At 33.9% G+C, this 15,695-nt stretch overlaps 2 protein-coding genes and 1 pseudogene across 4 annotated transcripts; all 3 read left to right on the forward strand.

Annotated features, from left to right (window-relative positions):
* The first annotated feature begins 1,411 nt into the window (after positions 1-1,411).
* On the forward strand, positions 1,412-2,332 carry LOC114166258 (protein THYLAKOID ASSEMBLY 8, chloroplastic-like). The gene has a single exon (XM_028050973.2). It carries the CDS (start codon positions 1,457-1,459, stop codon positions 2,180-2,182), a length of 726 nt encoding a protein of 241 aa, XP_027906774.1. The 5' UTR covers positions 1,412-1,456; the 3' UTR covers positions 2,183-2,332.
* Positions 2,333-2,968: 636 nt separating this feature from the next.
* On the forward strand, positions 2,969-5,538 carry LOC146883417 (uncharacterized; annotated as a pseudogene).
* A 1,760-nt stretch (positions 5,539-7,298) lies between these two features.
* Positions 7,299-11,462, forward strand: TED3 (Pex2/Pex12 N-terminal domain-containing protein / zinc finger (C3HC4-type RING finger) family protein). 3 transcript variants are annotated; one of them, XM_085667686.1, is made up of 8 exons: positions 7,299-7,605; positions 8,037-8,150; positions 8,260-8,421; positions 8,950-9,086; positions 9,183-9,281; positions 10,217-10,334; positions 10,774-10,940; positions 11,081-11,462. In XM_085667686.1, the coding sequence occupies exons 1-8, from the start codon at positions 7,522-7,524 to the stop codon at positions 11,193-11,195; spliced, it is 996 nt and encodes a 331-aa protein (XP_085523812.1). In that variant the 5' UTR covers positions 7,299-7,521; the 3' UTR covers positions 11,196-11,462. The 3 variants fall into 3 exon arrangements, with proteins under 3 accessions (XP_085523812.1, XP_085523811.1, XP_027906109.1); XM_085667685.1 differs by having other exon boundaries at positions 7,303-7,605; positions 8,004-8,150; positions 8,260-8,413; positions 9,181-9,281; XM_028050308.2 differs by having other exon boundaries at positions 7,307-7,605; positions 8,260-8,413; positions 9,181-9,281.
* Positions 11,463-15,695: the final 4,233 nt, after the last annotated feature.

Here is a 15,695-nt window from a genome sequence, read left to right on the forward strand (position 1 = left end):
ATTTGTATTATAATAATACTTTTATTAAAGAATAATATTATCATAATACATTAAAGGTTTAATTACTCGGATGGTACCCACTTTGGTAGGAGTGTGTCAATTTGGTACCCGCCGAAAAAAAAGTGTCAATTGCATCCCCACTTTTGAAAAAGTGCATCAATCAGGTCCCTTTCAAAAAAAAATAATTAACGCCGTTAACGGCAGGACACGTGTCACTCTCACGTTTTTTTAATATTTTTTAATTTTTATTTTAATTTATTTTAATTTATTTTTTAATTTTTTTTATTTTTTTTTTTGTAAAATTTTGTTGTTGCCACGTGTCAAGTCCCTGTTTTGACACGTGGCAATGTCAGTGCCACGTGGCAAGATAATGCCACGTGTGATAACTGTTATTGTACTGATTTCCATTTAGTACCCATATATACCTAATTGTTTCAATTTAGTCCCCATTTTTGTGCCTTTGGTTCAATTTTGTCCCAATTTTTTTTAATAATTGAATTATATTTTTTAATTTATTTTTTTATAAGATTAATACTAATTAAGTATAAATATTTTTACAAAATTAAGTACTTATATTTATCTTAAAATTTAGTGGTCAAAGAATGGACAAGATATGGGTTAATAATATAAAATAACATAATATGCTAAAAAGTTTTTTTTAATAAAAAAATATTAGTATAACATTTATACAAATAATATATTTGGTCTTGAATTGGACAGAAACAATATTGTTTTAATTTGAAAAAAAAAAGTAGATGATTATATTGTTCTATTAGTATAACATTTTTTGTACAACTAAATTTTAATATAAATATCAGAGTACTTAATTTCGTAAAAATATTTATACTTAATTAGTATTAATCTTATAAAAAAATGACTTAAAAATCTTCTTCAATTATTTTAAAAAATTGGGATAAAATTGAACCAAAGGCACAAAAGTGGGGACTAAATTGAAACAATCCGGTATATATGGGTACTAAATTGAAATCAGTACAATAACAGTTGTCACACGTGGCATTATCTTGCCACGTGGCACTGACATTGCCACGTGTCAAAATAGGGACTTGACACGTGGCAACAAAAAAATTTTACAAAAAAAATTTTTAAAAAAAATTAAAAAATTAAAAAAAATAAAATTAAAAATTAAAAAATATTAAAAAAACGTGAGAGTGACATATGTCCTGCCGTTAACGGCGTTAATTATTTTTTTCTGAAAGGGACCTGATTGATGCACTTTTTCAAAAGTGTGGACGCAATTGACACTTTTTTTTCGGCGGGTACCAAATTGACACACTCCTACTAAAGTGGGTACCATCCGAGTAATTAAACCTACATTAAAATACGAAGAGGGTAAAATCGTCATTGAGTATCTAGGTTCGAGAATCTAACCATGCTTCAGTTGTAGATAAAATTTGTCACTCTCCTTCGTACTCTGTTTCATCAACACACATTATCGATGGCTTTGTCCCTGTTCCAAAGCCCCACCTTTCTTAAATCCCAACTCCAATCTCAGCCCCAAATCGCCACCGCCACCGCCACAACCACCGCGCGCTGTGGCTACGTTCGGGTGCGGTGCGGCGGACCGCGGTCTCAGCGAGGACCGCTGGTGAAAGGTCGAATCCTGAGCATCGAAGCAATCCAAGCCATCCAAACCCTAAAACGACTCCACCGAACCAATCCTCCCAATCTCTCTTCCCAACTCTCCAACACCCTCACGCGCCTCCTCAAATCCGACCTCCTCGCCACGCTCCGGGAGCTCCTACGGCAGCGGCACTGCGCCCTCGCCCTCCATGTCTTCTCCACCCTCCGATCGGAATACGGCGCCGAGTTATCCCTCTATGCCGAGATGGTGCAGGCGCTCGCCGCCTGCGATATGCTGGAGGACGTGGACCGTCTGATCCTGGACATCGAAGATGAAAATGAAATCAAGTGCGACGATCACAAGGGGCTTGCCAGCTTGATCAAGGCCGTTGTTACTGCTCGGAGGAAAGAATCAACGCTCAGGATTTACGACTTGATGAAGAAGAGTGGATATGGAACCGTGGATGAGTTGGATGAGTACGTGGTTAAGGTTTTGGTTCATGGATTCAAGAGTTTCGGGGAAGACGCTCTTGCTGAAGAACTTCAACAACATTACAAAGTTTCGCTTGCTAAGTCTCGATTCAACACCTTGCCCATTTAGCCAACTTTGTGAATATTTTGTTCTTATTTTTTGAATACAGTGATTAGGTAGCTGTAGAAGAAAGCCATTGCAACTGTTATATTTCTGATTAACTTCACTGCTTTTATGAACTTTTCAATCAATACATTCTCACTGTAATTTCTAATGAAACCCTACTGTGATTTACGAATGTATACTAATGAAAAATTGGTGAACAAATATTACAAATGTACACGAAGGAAGGGAGAAAAATATTCAAATAAGAAAAGAACTATGCAAATGAAAAAAGTACCAAAAAATTAAGCAAATAAATGAAGGAACTCAAATCAGTGAAAAAAAAAAGTAGGCAAAACGATGAAAATGGCGGGGAAAATTTATTTAATTCAGCAAAAGAGAAAAATAGACAAGAAAATATTATGGGAGACAGTAGAAAAAAAAAAGATTAATTATGTTTTTCGTCCCTCAAGTATACGTAATTTTTGGTTTTAGTTCTCACGTAAAGTTTGGTCATATTGAGTCCTTCACGTTTTAAATTTAATAAAATTGGTCCCCAATTTTAAACTCCGTTAATTTTAATTCACACGTGTCTAACGAATGGTCATGTAAGGATCCCGTTTACAGCTGAGAGGAAGCTTTGAACGAAGAAGGTGGTGGTAACTGCTCGTATTGGGTGGACAAAGAAGTGAGGTTAGTCGTTTATGCATTTTGAATTTCTTTGGTTTAATGTTCACTTTTCTCTTTACCGTTTATGTGGTTGAATGTTGGATTGGGTTGGTTTGTGATGCGATTTCAAATGTAAGGCTGAAAATGGGGTTCGCGGTTGCGTTCCATCACATGGGTAGGTTTGAACGGAATAGGGGATTGAAGTATGTGGGGGGTGAAATCCATGTGGTATCGGGTATTGATCCAGATTTCTGGTCATTCTTTGAAGCATTAGGCATCATGAAGGAGTTCAAATACGCTGGAGATGTTAAACTTTGGTGGAAGGGCTCGAAGGAAACTTTGTTGAACAACCTAAGATTGTTGAGTGACGATAAGGAGGCATTGGCGTTGGCTAAGTATGTGGAGGATAGGAATGAAGAAGTAGATATATATGTCCAGCACATTCCTTGTCAGCCTGAGGTGGTTCATTTTATTACTGGTCCTAGAATGGATGAAGAAGTTGGTCAGGAAGAAGTTGGGGTTGAGGCATAGAGGTGTGAGACAGAAATAGGAGTTGATGGTGGTCCGGTTGGTGAGACAGACATAGGAGTAGAGGGTGATCAAGAGGGTCAGGTAGAACAAGAGGTTGAGGTTGAAGAAGGGGTTGAGGCACAAAGATGTGAGACAAAAATAGGAGTTGATGGTGGTCCGGTTGGTGAGACAGACATAGGAGTTGAGGGTGATCAAGAGGTTCATGTAGAACAAGAGGAGGTTGAGGTAGAACAAGGGGTTGAGGCAGAAGATGGTGAGCCAGAACAGAGGGTTGAGGCAGCACAAGTGGGGGGTGATGAGGATGTGGTAGTTGAGGATGTGTCTGATAAGGATGAAGGTTCTGCTGCAGATAAACTAGATGAGAGTGAAGAAGAGAGGGTGACAGATGATGATGATGGTTTTGGGATGCACACTGAGTCTGAGGTCAGAAAAATTGGGCTTGTTTTGGATAGGTGGAGAGCAATGAAACGAAATCCAAGCACTATGAGGAGTAAAAAAGATGTGGGACCTAGTTCATTTGTGACTAATGAGGAAGTTGGACAACATGACATGAGTGATGAATATGATACTGATGAGTTGGATTCAGATGTTGATAGTGAGGATGGTGTTCGTCGTGATGGGCCAAAATTTTCCAGATATAGGGCTGAAGATATGACAAAGGACTTCAAGTTCAATTAGGAATGAAATTTTCGTCTTTGAAAGATTTCAAGCAAGCATTAATGGAGCATAGTGTTTTAAATGGTAAAGAAGTTCAATTTGTAAAAAATGATCAGAAGAGAGTCAGGGCTGTATGTAAAAAAAAATGTGGTTTCTTAATGATGGCTAGCAAGGTTGGTGGTAGGCAAACTTTTCAGATCAAGACCTTGGTTGGGCGTCATAGATGTGGCAGGGTATTTGGGAACAAAAATGCTAACTGTGATTGGATAGCACAAGTCTTAATAGACAGGTTTATGAATGTGGATGTAATGACAGTGAGTCAAATTATTGAGGAGATGAAGAAGACATACAGTGTGGGTATAACCCCTTGGAGGGCTGGAAAAGCTAAGCAAATAGCAATGGACTGTTTGGTTGGGGATGGACAAAAACAGTACAGTCGCTTACATGATTATGTAGCTGAATTGGTTAGAGTAAAGGCTGGAACATTCAAAATTAAGATCAATCAGCCTCAACCAAGTCTGCCACCAAGGTTTGGTTGTTTCTACATGTGCTTAGAAGGCTGTAAGAATGGGTTTTTGGCTGGGTGCAGGCCCTTTATAGGGGTTGATGGATGCCACTTGAAAACAGCTTATGGTGGTCAACTTTTGGTTGCGGTGGGCAGGGACCCTAATGATCAATACTTTCCACTTGCATTTGCTGCTGTAGAAAACGAATGTAAGGAGACATAGAGGTGGTTTCTTTCACTACTGCTAGAAGATATTGGGGACATTGAAAACCATCGTTGGATTTTCATCTCAGATCAACAAAAGGTAAACAACTTACTTCCATTCAATTTATATAGCATTCATTCAGACTATATTCTAACACACAACAAGAGCTGCATATGAGGCATGCTATAGCCCAGAAATAACCCCAATCAATGGACAACAATTGTGGCCTAAAAGCACTCAACATGAACTACTCCCACCAATTTATAAAACACCACCTGGGAGACCCAAAAAACTGAGAAGAAGGGAAGCTGATGAACATGTCAGTCATTCCAAGCTATCAAAGAAAAATCTTATCATGAAGTGCAGCAGGTGTAAGCAGATGGGACACAACATTAGGAGCTGTAGAAGGGGAATCAGGCACAGAAAGGTAAAAACACAAACTGGACCTCTGATTCAATTTTTTTTTCATTCAAACGTACAAAATCTGGAGCTGTAAAACATACCCAATTCACAAGCACAATCACAAGGAACTCCAAGTGTTAGTGCACCTAGCAGCGCTGCAGGACCATCTACCCAAAGCTGCAGTAGTAGAAGAAGATCCAAACTGAGAGTTGCTGCAAACGTGAACCAGGGAGAAAGACCACCAACAACCCAAACCAGAAGCATGGCTGCACAAGTGATAGGGTCTCAAGCAAGTACTTCAACCTCTGCTCAACCCACGTGAAATACAAGGAGGAATCAAACTATTTTGGTTGCTTTTAATGGTGGACCACTTTTTGTAGCCGTGGGCAATATCATAGTGGACAACTTTTTGGATTAAAGCAATATTGTATTCAGATGTATGGACCACATGTCTGGTGTCCATTAAAACTTGTGTATGAATTACTTGTGTTTTGTGAATGAAGTAAAACTTTGTGTATGGATTATTTGTGTTTTGTGATAATGCAGTCAAACTTTGTGTATGGATTACTTGTGTTTTGTGATAATGCAGTAAAACTTCATGTATGGATTAATTTTATGAAATCAATTAAATGTATATCCTGTTAACATCAAAGGAAACCTTACAGGATAAAAGTCACAGCAAATAACCATTGCTATTTAACAATGAATTAAATTACAGCACAGTTGTTAAGTAAAAATTATCTCATAAATTACAACAGACTTGTTTCTACGCATGAACTTGTCAGTTTAAAACACAACCATGTAAAACACAATTGAACTTCTCATTTCATTCATTACTGCCATATTACAAATACAAAACACTTCCCCAACAGAAGTTACCTCAAACTTACTTAACCATTAAAGTTCCATACATAACTAATCACAACTAAATAATAGTTACTAAAAAACTAGTTGCAATTGAACTTGAACAACAACATAAAAACAAAGACAACTGTTAATGTCCACGACAAAAAGAAAAAAACTTGCATGAATCTCCCAAACTTTTTCTCTTCTTGCAATTTCACCTTCAATTTCTCCTTTTTCTTAATCAACTCCACTATAACTTTCTCCTTCTCCAAACACACTTCATCTTCTTCAGTTCGTGTTCTACCACTGTCTTGAAAGTCCGGTGCGTTCCCTTCATATTTAGAATCCTCTTCATTAAACCATTCAAAGAAATTGCAATGAGAATTGGACTGCATAAATAAAACAAAACCATTAAGACATCAAACGAAATCAAGTTCGCCCAATAAATACCAAATTTGTCACTTACAGCCCAGTTTCTACATTTCCAAAATAATCTCCCCTTGTTCTTCACAGTCGTTGCCTTTAGGAGCAATAATCTTTTCCCACATCCACACAGTTTGGATGTCATATCCGACGACGATGAACAGGTCTGCGAAATTTTCGAACCACCACTCCTCTGCGTACAATGAATCCCTCTGCTCCCACTTTTCATCACCCTAAAACGATCTTCAAACTTCAATTTTGGCTGCCAAAGAATTCAATACGATACCCCCTCCCAAACCAACACGAACACTCCAATTTTAGGGTTTCAGAAAGACCCTAAATCCCTCTTTTAAAACGGTCCTAAAATATCAAGACCACGTGTTGTTCATCAATTCCTCTCAACTGAAAACGGGATCCTTACGTGGCCATCCGTTAGACACGTGTGAATTAAAATTAACGGAGTTTAAAATTGGGGACCAATTCCATTAGATTTAAAACGTGGAGGACTGAATATGACCAAACGTTACGTGGGGGACTAAAACCAAAAATTACCCATACTTAAGGGACGAAAAACATAATTAACCCAAAAAAAAATAACTCAATGTCATAAAATATATATGCTTAATATTTTGTCATAAAATATATATGCTTAATATTTTATGAATGATACTTCTTTTATGTCCCTCTTATGTGTTACCAAAACTTTTGGATATTTTTTTTAAGAAAATTTATTCATATTTATATATTTTAATACAATAATGACCATTTTACTATATTATCAAACTAATTTAAATAAAAGAAATAAATAATGAAAAAAAAAGCAATTCAGCCAAGAATAAAAGCATGTACTGAGTCTTTCATTTAAGTAATAATCTGCGAAAAAGTGAGAAAAGACGAAAGAAGCCCCGTGTGTTTGGAATGAAATGACGGTGGAGAATGAAATGCAACATCAGTGTTTTCCTTGTTTTTGTTGAGTTCAGCTTCCTTCAGCAATGACCAGACCCTTCTGATCTCTCTTTCTCTCTCTAAACTAAGCAACAAACACAGAGATTAGAGAGAGAAAGAAGCTGTGCATGGAAACACAAAACTCAACCAAACCAATTTCATTGTCATCTTCATCATCACGCAATGACTCTCCCTTCACACGATGCTTGGATTCACACTTCCCATACCCTTCTCCCCACATGGAAATCCCTTTCCCTCTCTCATCAGGTCCTTCTCTCTATTCATTTCAATACAATTCATTCTTTGAACCCCTTAACTTTACCTCTTTTCATGTTTAGGGTTTGCCCATATTCTCTCTATTCATTTATATAATCGGAATCCCATGTTCATTCATTAACTCTTACTGGGTTTTTTTTTTTTGTCCAAAATCCTTCTGCTTGTGATAAAAATTACTTTTTTTTTTTTCTTGGGGTGTGGTTTTTCTGTTTGAAGCTAGAGATGAGCTGAATTTCTGTAAACGTAGTGGAGATTAATAGTTTACTGTTGTTAAAGTTTGTTTTTGTTATCATATTGAAGATTGAATATTTGATCAAGTTGCATAGTATGCTTCCCTTTCCCTGTTCTTTTTTTTTTTTTTTTTTTTTTTTTTTTTTTTTTTGCAACAGTGTTGTTTAAGTTATTGTTGTGGTTTTCGGCAGTCAGCAATCCCAATTTCGATATCAAGAGTTAACCAAGTCGATGCTGCACGATTGGATGTTGAAATGTCAGCCATGTTGAAAGAGCAGCTGGTTAAAGTGTTCTCATTAATGAAGGTACAGTTATGTATGACTTACAGTAGTAAACCATTGTGTGTGGTGATTTTGTTATCAATTTAGAAACTTGCTTGAACATTTTCAAATTTCTTTTGTTTTTTGGGATTAGCCAGGAATGTTATTTCAGTATGAAGCGGAGCTTGATGCTTTCCTGGAGTTTCTTATTTGGCGGTTCTCAATTTGGGTGGATAAGCCAACCCCAGGCATTGCTCTCATGAACCTGAGGTACAGAGATGAGCGTGCAGTAGAACCAAGAGATAAAGGTACGAAGGTCCGAATCTCATCTTTCTGCAGTGTAGTGTAGTGCTATGTAGATAAGCATGTCTTCTATGGTGTGAGACGCTTCTGAATTCTAATAGATTATTTGATAAGTTGTGAGGTTTAAACACTCGGAATGACCTTTGTGGAAAATCTCCAGCTATTGTTGACATTACTGACATCATGAATGATAGTTGATAAATGTAGTAGATGATATCCTGTCGACACCTTTGGATAGAAATTTGAGCGCGCAGTTTTTTTCTAAAGTCCTTGTTTACAATTTTTGTTTATGATTGTTTGTATGGTGCATCATGGTCAATAGCATACTGCTGAAGGTGTTAAATTGTAGTGTTATACCGTTTTGTGAGGTATGTCAATGCCTTAAACAAACCCATAAACAAGAGGGAAAGTGTACAATTTTTTCTGGTGATCTGTTATCAGTGCATGTATACCTTTATCTGAGTATTGCTCATTCTTGTCCTATGTTCATCGTTCTTCTTAGCTGCTAACTTCTCATTCTTGTGTGGTACATTGCACACAGTTAGAACTGGTCTGGAGGGACCTGGACTCACTGTTGCGCAGAAAATTTGGTATTGTGTTGCCACTGTTGGTGGTCAGTATATATGGGCTCGATTGCAGTCCTTCTCTGCTTTTCGTAGATGGGGTGATACTGAGCAGGTATTTTTTTTTGCCAACTTGCAAGTCTACACAACATCATGAATTTAGTTAAAGTGAGCTCCAGTTTGACTTTCAATTTTTCTTTTTTTTCCAGAGACCATTGGCACGACGCCTATGGATCTTGATACAACGAATAGAAGGAGTTTATAGAGCTGCTTCTTTTGGAAACCTGTTGATATTTCTTTGCACTGGGAGGTGATTCATTTCAACTACCAAACAGTTAACTCAACACCTCTTTTGTTGCTGATAAAGAAAAAACCTCTTGTTTCTTCTGTTTGTGTTCTGAAATATATATATATATATATATATATATATATATATATATATATATAGGCAAATATGATGTAGAAATTTTGTTTATGAGAAATGAGAACAGCAGATATAAATCATGAGATAGCATTTCATCTGTCAAACTTCTAAAATATTGTACATGAATTTTTTAAGTGCTCATATATCATGATCACAGATTAAATTTTACAAATAAAATTAGATAATATTTTATTTTTAGAAAAATGTGCACGACTTTTTTAAGTGGTCATGTCCACTACTTAATTTTAAACATAATGTATGGTTTTATGTTGGGTTTATAGTTCTCACTTTCACCTTAAGAAATGTTCTCATTTGATACAAGGGGAAATCACCTTATACTGGTGTATAAGTTAAAATATTCTTACTATTAACTTTGTATAAAATATATATCTCATCTATCCAACTGTTACTACATGTTACCCAGATTGTTTGTGCCAAGTTTTATAAAATTTTAACACTACAATAAGATAATCAGTGATTCTCATTTTCACATGTTTCAAATGTATATATTATGTAATTTTGATGTACACAAGTGAGATATCAAATACTTTTGGATTAATCTAAAATTTTGCAGTTAATATATATATATATATATATATATATATATATAATAGGAATTTTTAACCCAATGGTGAGTTTTAGAATAGCTTTTTTAATAAAAACTGTTGAATATAGTGTAACAATGAATGCTCATCTGGTGTGAAGGTTCTGTGGTCCTATGGGATATATCTCTCTCTCTATATTTCTGGCATATAATTGGTTTCTTTTAGTTTGACTTGCTATGTAAACTTATCTTCTAGTTGGGCTCTTTTGTAAAGCAGATATCGAAATCTTATTGAAAGAGCCTTACGAGCCAGGCTTGTATATGGGAGCCCAAATATGAATCGTGCTGTTAGCTTTGAATATATGAACAGGCAATTAGTTTGGAATGAATTCTCGGTACTTCTTCCCCTCTTCTTAAATTTATTTGTACTTAATTTGTGGATTCTTGTGGGTTAGATGAGATATTTCAGTTATTTACTAGTTGAGACTAATGATAATTTGTGAGCGTTTGGATTTCAGTTAGAAAGTAAAGGTTTTTGAATTCTACTGGAGTTGAAAAAAGGCAACATATTTTAGCTTTTTAGTCAACTGGAGTATGAGATGAATTTTGCTTGATTAAATTTGAAAAATTGTCAAACATGTTGTCAAAGTGTGCAATAGAAACTGAAAGTTGGGTTTGAGTGTTCCAACTGATCCAAACATACACTAAAAATGGTTGTGGCTATGTTGCAACTGGATGTGTTCTTCTGGTTCTGATAACAAGTGAATTTGCAAGAATGTTTCACATCCGAATTTACAATCCATTGGAGCTAATTCTCTCAGGTTCTGATGGCAGGAAATGTTACTGTTGCTTCTTCCTCTTCTTAATTCATCATCCGTGAAAAATCTTCTCCGACCTTTCTCAAAAGATAAATCATCAAGTTCATCCGAGGATGGTTCAGCATGTCCCATTTGCCTGGCCACTCCAACCATTCCTTATGTTGCTCTACCTTGTCAGCACAGGTACATCACTGCAGAAACTTCTGTCATAACAATTTGGTGGGATTATGGAATGTTCATATATGCCAACCTTTATGTATATATACACGCTTCTCATGAAAAGTGAAAAATGACTAAACAATTGTTCACATTTTGTGTTGCAGATATTGTTACTACTGTCTTAGGACACGATGTGCTGCTGCTCCATCATTTAGGTGTTCCAGGTGCAGTGAGCCAGTTGTTGCTATGCAACGGCATAGTGGTGGCCCCACGGAATGATTGGTTGTTACTAAGAAACAAGGAAACAATGTTAGAGTTAGGGAACATTTGATCAACCTACATAATTTAGCATATAAAAATACTACCTGAAATTGTGGTGGTATTCTTTTCTTCTTACTTTCTATTTAGTTGGTTTCTCCCTTGTATTAGCATTCTCATTTAATTGGGAAAACACATCAAATTTCTTCATAGCATCATCACTGTACTCGGTTGAGTGGGAAGCATTCTTTCCCTTGTACCAGCAATGTATCATTCAGTTACGTCTCATACGTTTCTTTCTCTTCTGCAACTTAAACTTCATACTTGTAAGTTCTCTGTGTTGTGATTAGTCTCTTATCAACTTAAAAAGCTAAACTGTTTAAAAGGGCCATGATATCTTTTACAGTGTGTAGTAACTAAATTGATTTCAATTATAGTTAGTATATATTTAATTTTATTATCTAAATTTGTACTACGGAGTTACTAGATGGAAATAAACAGTAAATCTAAAACTCAAGTGCCACTTTTTACCTTTTAACTGGTTTTTTTTCTGATATAACTTCGAGAATAAATTTTGTACTTGTTCTCGTAATGTCAAAACTCAATCACATGACATTAAAAAAAAAAGTTTGGTTGATTGAAAGTATTTTGCTTATACTTCCATCAGTCTTAGACTCTTGCCCAATCTGTGATCAATCTTAACTTTTAATCAATCTTGGTTATCATCATAACTAGGTTTTTACAGCAGAATCTTTGGAATTTTAATTCTGTTAATGTGAGTATAACATTAAATGAGATAACAAGAATATAATTACACAGTGAAAGTAAGGAGAAATCATGTTTGGTCTACGATGTACACATGAGAATGTTTAAAGCTTGTTTTTCAAGTCACCTCAAATAATTGAATTGTGGGATATGAATTGGAGTTTGCTGCTTTAATATGTTACAATGCATCTTACTCATGTCTCATCCTTTTTCTCTCGCTCTTACAATGTCTGTTATTGAGAGAAAAAAAGGGTTAAAAGTTCAATTAATTTGGATTATCTTTTTTAAATAAAGGTTGTGGGTAGAATATTTGACCAGGATGTTTCTTGACACAGAAACCACCCGATGGAGCTTTTGACTTCAAAATTTGCGGTCATAATAAGCAGGGCCAAGCTTAAAAATTATTTGTGATAAGAGAGATCAACAACACAAAAAGAGAAAACAAGAAACAAAATCAACAAGGTGTCAAACTCAGTCTCAACCCTTTTTCCTCTTTTTCTTTATGATTTTTGTTGTTTCCGTGCATGATTAAGCAAAAGTTCACAATTGATTAAAAAGGGGTTGATAGATATCACTTAGCTTCTGGTCCGTTGGAGAGGCATAAACTTTCTGGTTATTATTGAATATTCTTGAGTGGAAGACCAATGGTCAAAAGGAATCCATCTGATCCAATTCTTATCCCTTCTTCTAATAATCATCCATACATATGACATGTGGTGTGTTGAATTCATAACCTTTGTTCAACAGTGTCAAATGCTGTGATGAGCCCAACTTCTTTTCCTTTTCCTTTTACCATGTATGAGGTTATCATCTTTCCTTTTCATGGATTCTTAATGTGCAGAAAAGAAAAATGTTCTTGCAAAAGATGCACACTAGACCATCTTCCGTATACTATGAGACTCACATCACATCACTAATAATTTCATAGAAACTGTTCATAAATGTTCTTACAAAGCAGCATATCACCTTATTATTCCTTAGTTCTTATATATCTTCTTATAATTTCGTCGGAAAACATACTTATACAAGATACTTCAACGCTCAAGTAAGTTATTAAATAAGAAATCAGAATTGTAAAAAATGTTATTAAAAAGATCTCAACAATTTTATCTGATTCCTTTATTTATATATCCTTAATTGATTTTTACCTTTCTATCTGTCTTATCTGTCTAATTACGGTCTAATCACTTAATAATCTTCTTAAAAGTTGTTAAAAGTTGTTGTAGTATTGTATTTGATCTTGACTCCTAGTTTTTTAAATTCTTGTAACTAAAGAAAATAACACGATATAACCTCATTAACTAAATACTTGTTTCTGGTTTGGTTGAATCTGTTTATGCTGTTACAAAGCAGAGAAATAAGTATAAACATATATATACACAGTATAGGACCAAAACACACGTATATACGTACAAGGCCATGTGCTGGTATGGATCTAAAACTTGTTGTTTGGCGTTTGGTAAATGTAATTTTCCTTGTTCTGCATCTCTCACATTCTTTTCCCATTTTTGGATCATAGTGGACAGAGTTCCTGATTTTTTGGTCGGAACTCGCTGTGTGGTGTTTGTCTCAAATTATACCAAAACCATCACATGCAAAACCTTGTTTAGTGTCAAATTATTAAGGTGACATCACACACACAACAAAGTTCAGTTCCAACAAATGACCAAAAGAACTCAAACACTAAGGAGAAGAAGCATTTTGTCCAAAACCATCATCACAAAAGGTATTATTCTTCAAATAAAATCGATTCTTGAAGTGAAATAATTCCTAATACATGATGAATATGAAGGTGCTAGCATATCTAAATGGTTTTCACAAAAATCTTACCTACCAAACAACATAAGCATTGCAAATTGGACCTAGCTAGCTTGCGCATGCTTTGTATCGAACATCTTGTCGGCAGAATCCTTAGATAAAATTCACTCATCAGATTCCTAGGTAGCAAAAAGTTGAAAAACCTAAAACACTGTTTCTTTTGTTGTCTGAAAATTTGATCAAATCCACTATTTAAAAGAAAGAGTTCACATAAGTGAAGAAAAATAGAAATGAAAATTTAATATTGGGAGTTTTTTTTTTTTTTTTTTTTTACAGTTTTTAAAAATAATTTAGTAAATATCACAAATGTTTATAAACATATGAAAATATTGGTGAAGCTTAGGTATTCATCAAAAATAGAATATGATAGGGACAAAAAGATATAGGTTTTCATGGACGGAGGTTAAATTATTGGTTGTCATTGATACACATGTTGCAATATTGGACAACAATTTATAACGTAAATATTATTTTGAGGATTTCAATAATTTAAAACAAAAGATATTATTCAATGTAAAATGAGTTAATATTTTTTTTTCTGTGATTTTTTTTTTGTTTTATATTTGGTCTTTCTAAAATTGAAAAATAGTTTTTTTTATCCTTATAGTATGTTATATGATAATTAACTAATTACGTATTGGACATGTTAAATAGAACGGCAAGATAATATGCGTATGAGTTTAATTAGTCGTATGGTAGTCATTTTTATTCAAATGTGTCAGTTTGGTATCTGTTTTTAAAAAAATGTTAATTGAGTCATAACTTTTGAAAAATTGACTTAATTAAGTCTCATTCAGACAAAAATTATTAACGTCTTTAACTTTATTCATGACTTTTACCACTAATTTTTAATATAAATATCAATACTTAATTTTATAAGTCATTTCAAATATCAATACCGTTAATAACATTAATAATTTTTTTCTAAATAGATCTAATTAAGGCATGTTTTCAAAAATTAGGACTCAATTGACACATTTATAAAAACAGTATTAAACTGACACATTCAAATAAAATTGGATATCATCTGACTAATTAAACATATGTGTATGTGTCACTTAACAAAACAAATGCTATTAATTTATGTTGTAAATGAATATCAGGACCAAAGAGGATTTAAATGTTAAGGAGATAAAAATCAATGAAATAATTTAGAGTGATTTCAAATTGTATACATTTTTTAAAAGAATAAAAAGACTGATTTCAAATTTTATAGGAATAAAAATATTTTTTTATAAAACTAAAATCAAAAGTCACTGACTTTTGTAGGATTAGTAAGTCATAAATTATATAGTGGTTCTTGTTAAATAGATGAGGTCTTTACATTTTTTTAATTATTTAGATCTCAATTAAATAAATTTGATTTATCAAGTAATATATTTGCATAAAATATTTATGAGGTTATATAATTATCAACATTTGATGTACTTAAACTTTAGTACAAGATCATTAATTATCAAAATACTCCATTAATGTGATCTTGTAGCGTTATTATTTCTACTAATAAAACTATTTATATAATGGTTACAATATTGAAAATCCATTTATAGTCGTTAAGTTAATATATTGAAGCAAAATTCTTGAATAATTTGTTAATTCTTTTTTCTTTTAATACTTGAATAATTCACTATTTTTACTTTAAAAACCACTCGATTGAGAAAATAAAGGATGAAATTGTGGAATTTGATGGTTCAATTAAAATTTATATGTAGAAAAAAATTCTTTCGCTATTTCTTTATTATTAACTTCAAATTAAAATTTATTGTTATAATCATTTCAAATCTTAATTCAAATTTACCACCACTAATAACTATTGACGCACTACCATCCATTCCTATAATAACAATTATATATTATATATTAATTTACAAAATGATTATTGATATTCTATCGTTATTTTCCATTTAAAATTTTGAAGTTTTTTATTGCTAGGGATGG

The sequence above is a fragment of the Vigna unguiculata genome, chromosome 10 (assembly GCF_037176805.1).
Source record: "Vigna unguiculata cultivar grain cowpea cultivar isolate G323 ecotype 2 chromosome 10, ASM3717680v1, whole genome shotgun sequence".
Taxonomy (NCBI): Eukaryota; Viridiplantae; Streptophyta; class Magnoliopsida; order Fabales; family Fabaceae; genus Vigna; species Vigna unguiculata.

What these genes read in the sequence shown, in the direction of transcription:
- LOC114166258 (XM_028050973.2), top strand. Translation starts at nt 1,457, where the DNA reads ATGGCTTTGTCCCTGTTCCAAAGCCCCACCTTTCTTAAATCCCAACTC.
- TED3 (XM_085667685.1), top strand. Translation starts at nt 7,522, where the DNA reads ATGACTCTCCCTTCACACGATGCTTGGATTCACACTTCCCATACCCTT. An exon ending in CCCTTTCCCTCTCTCATCAG is followed by an intron (nt 7,606 to 8,003) that starts GTCCTTCTCTCT and finishes TTTTTGCAACAG; the next exon opens with TGTTGTTTAAGTTATTGTTG. An exon ending in TAGTTTGGAATGAATTCTCG is followed by an intron (nt 10,335 to 10,773) that starts GTACTTCTTCCC and finishes TTCTGATGGCAG; the next exon opens with GAAATGTTACTGTTGCTTCT.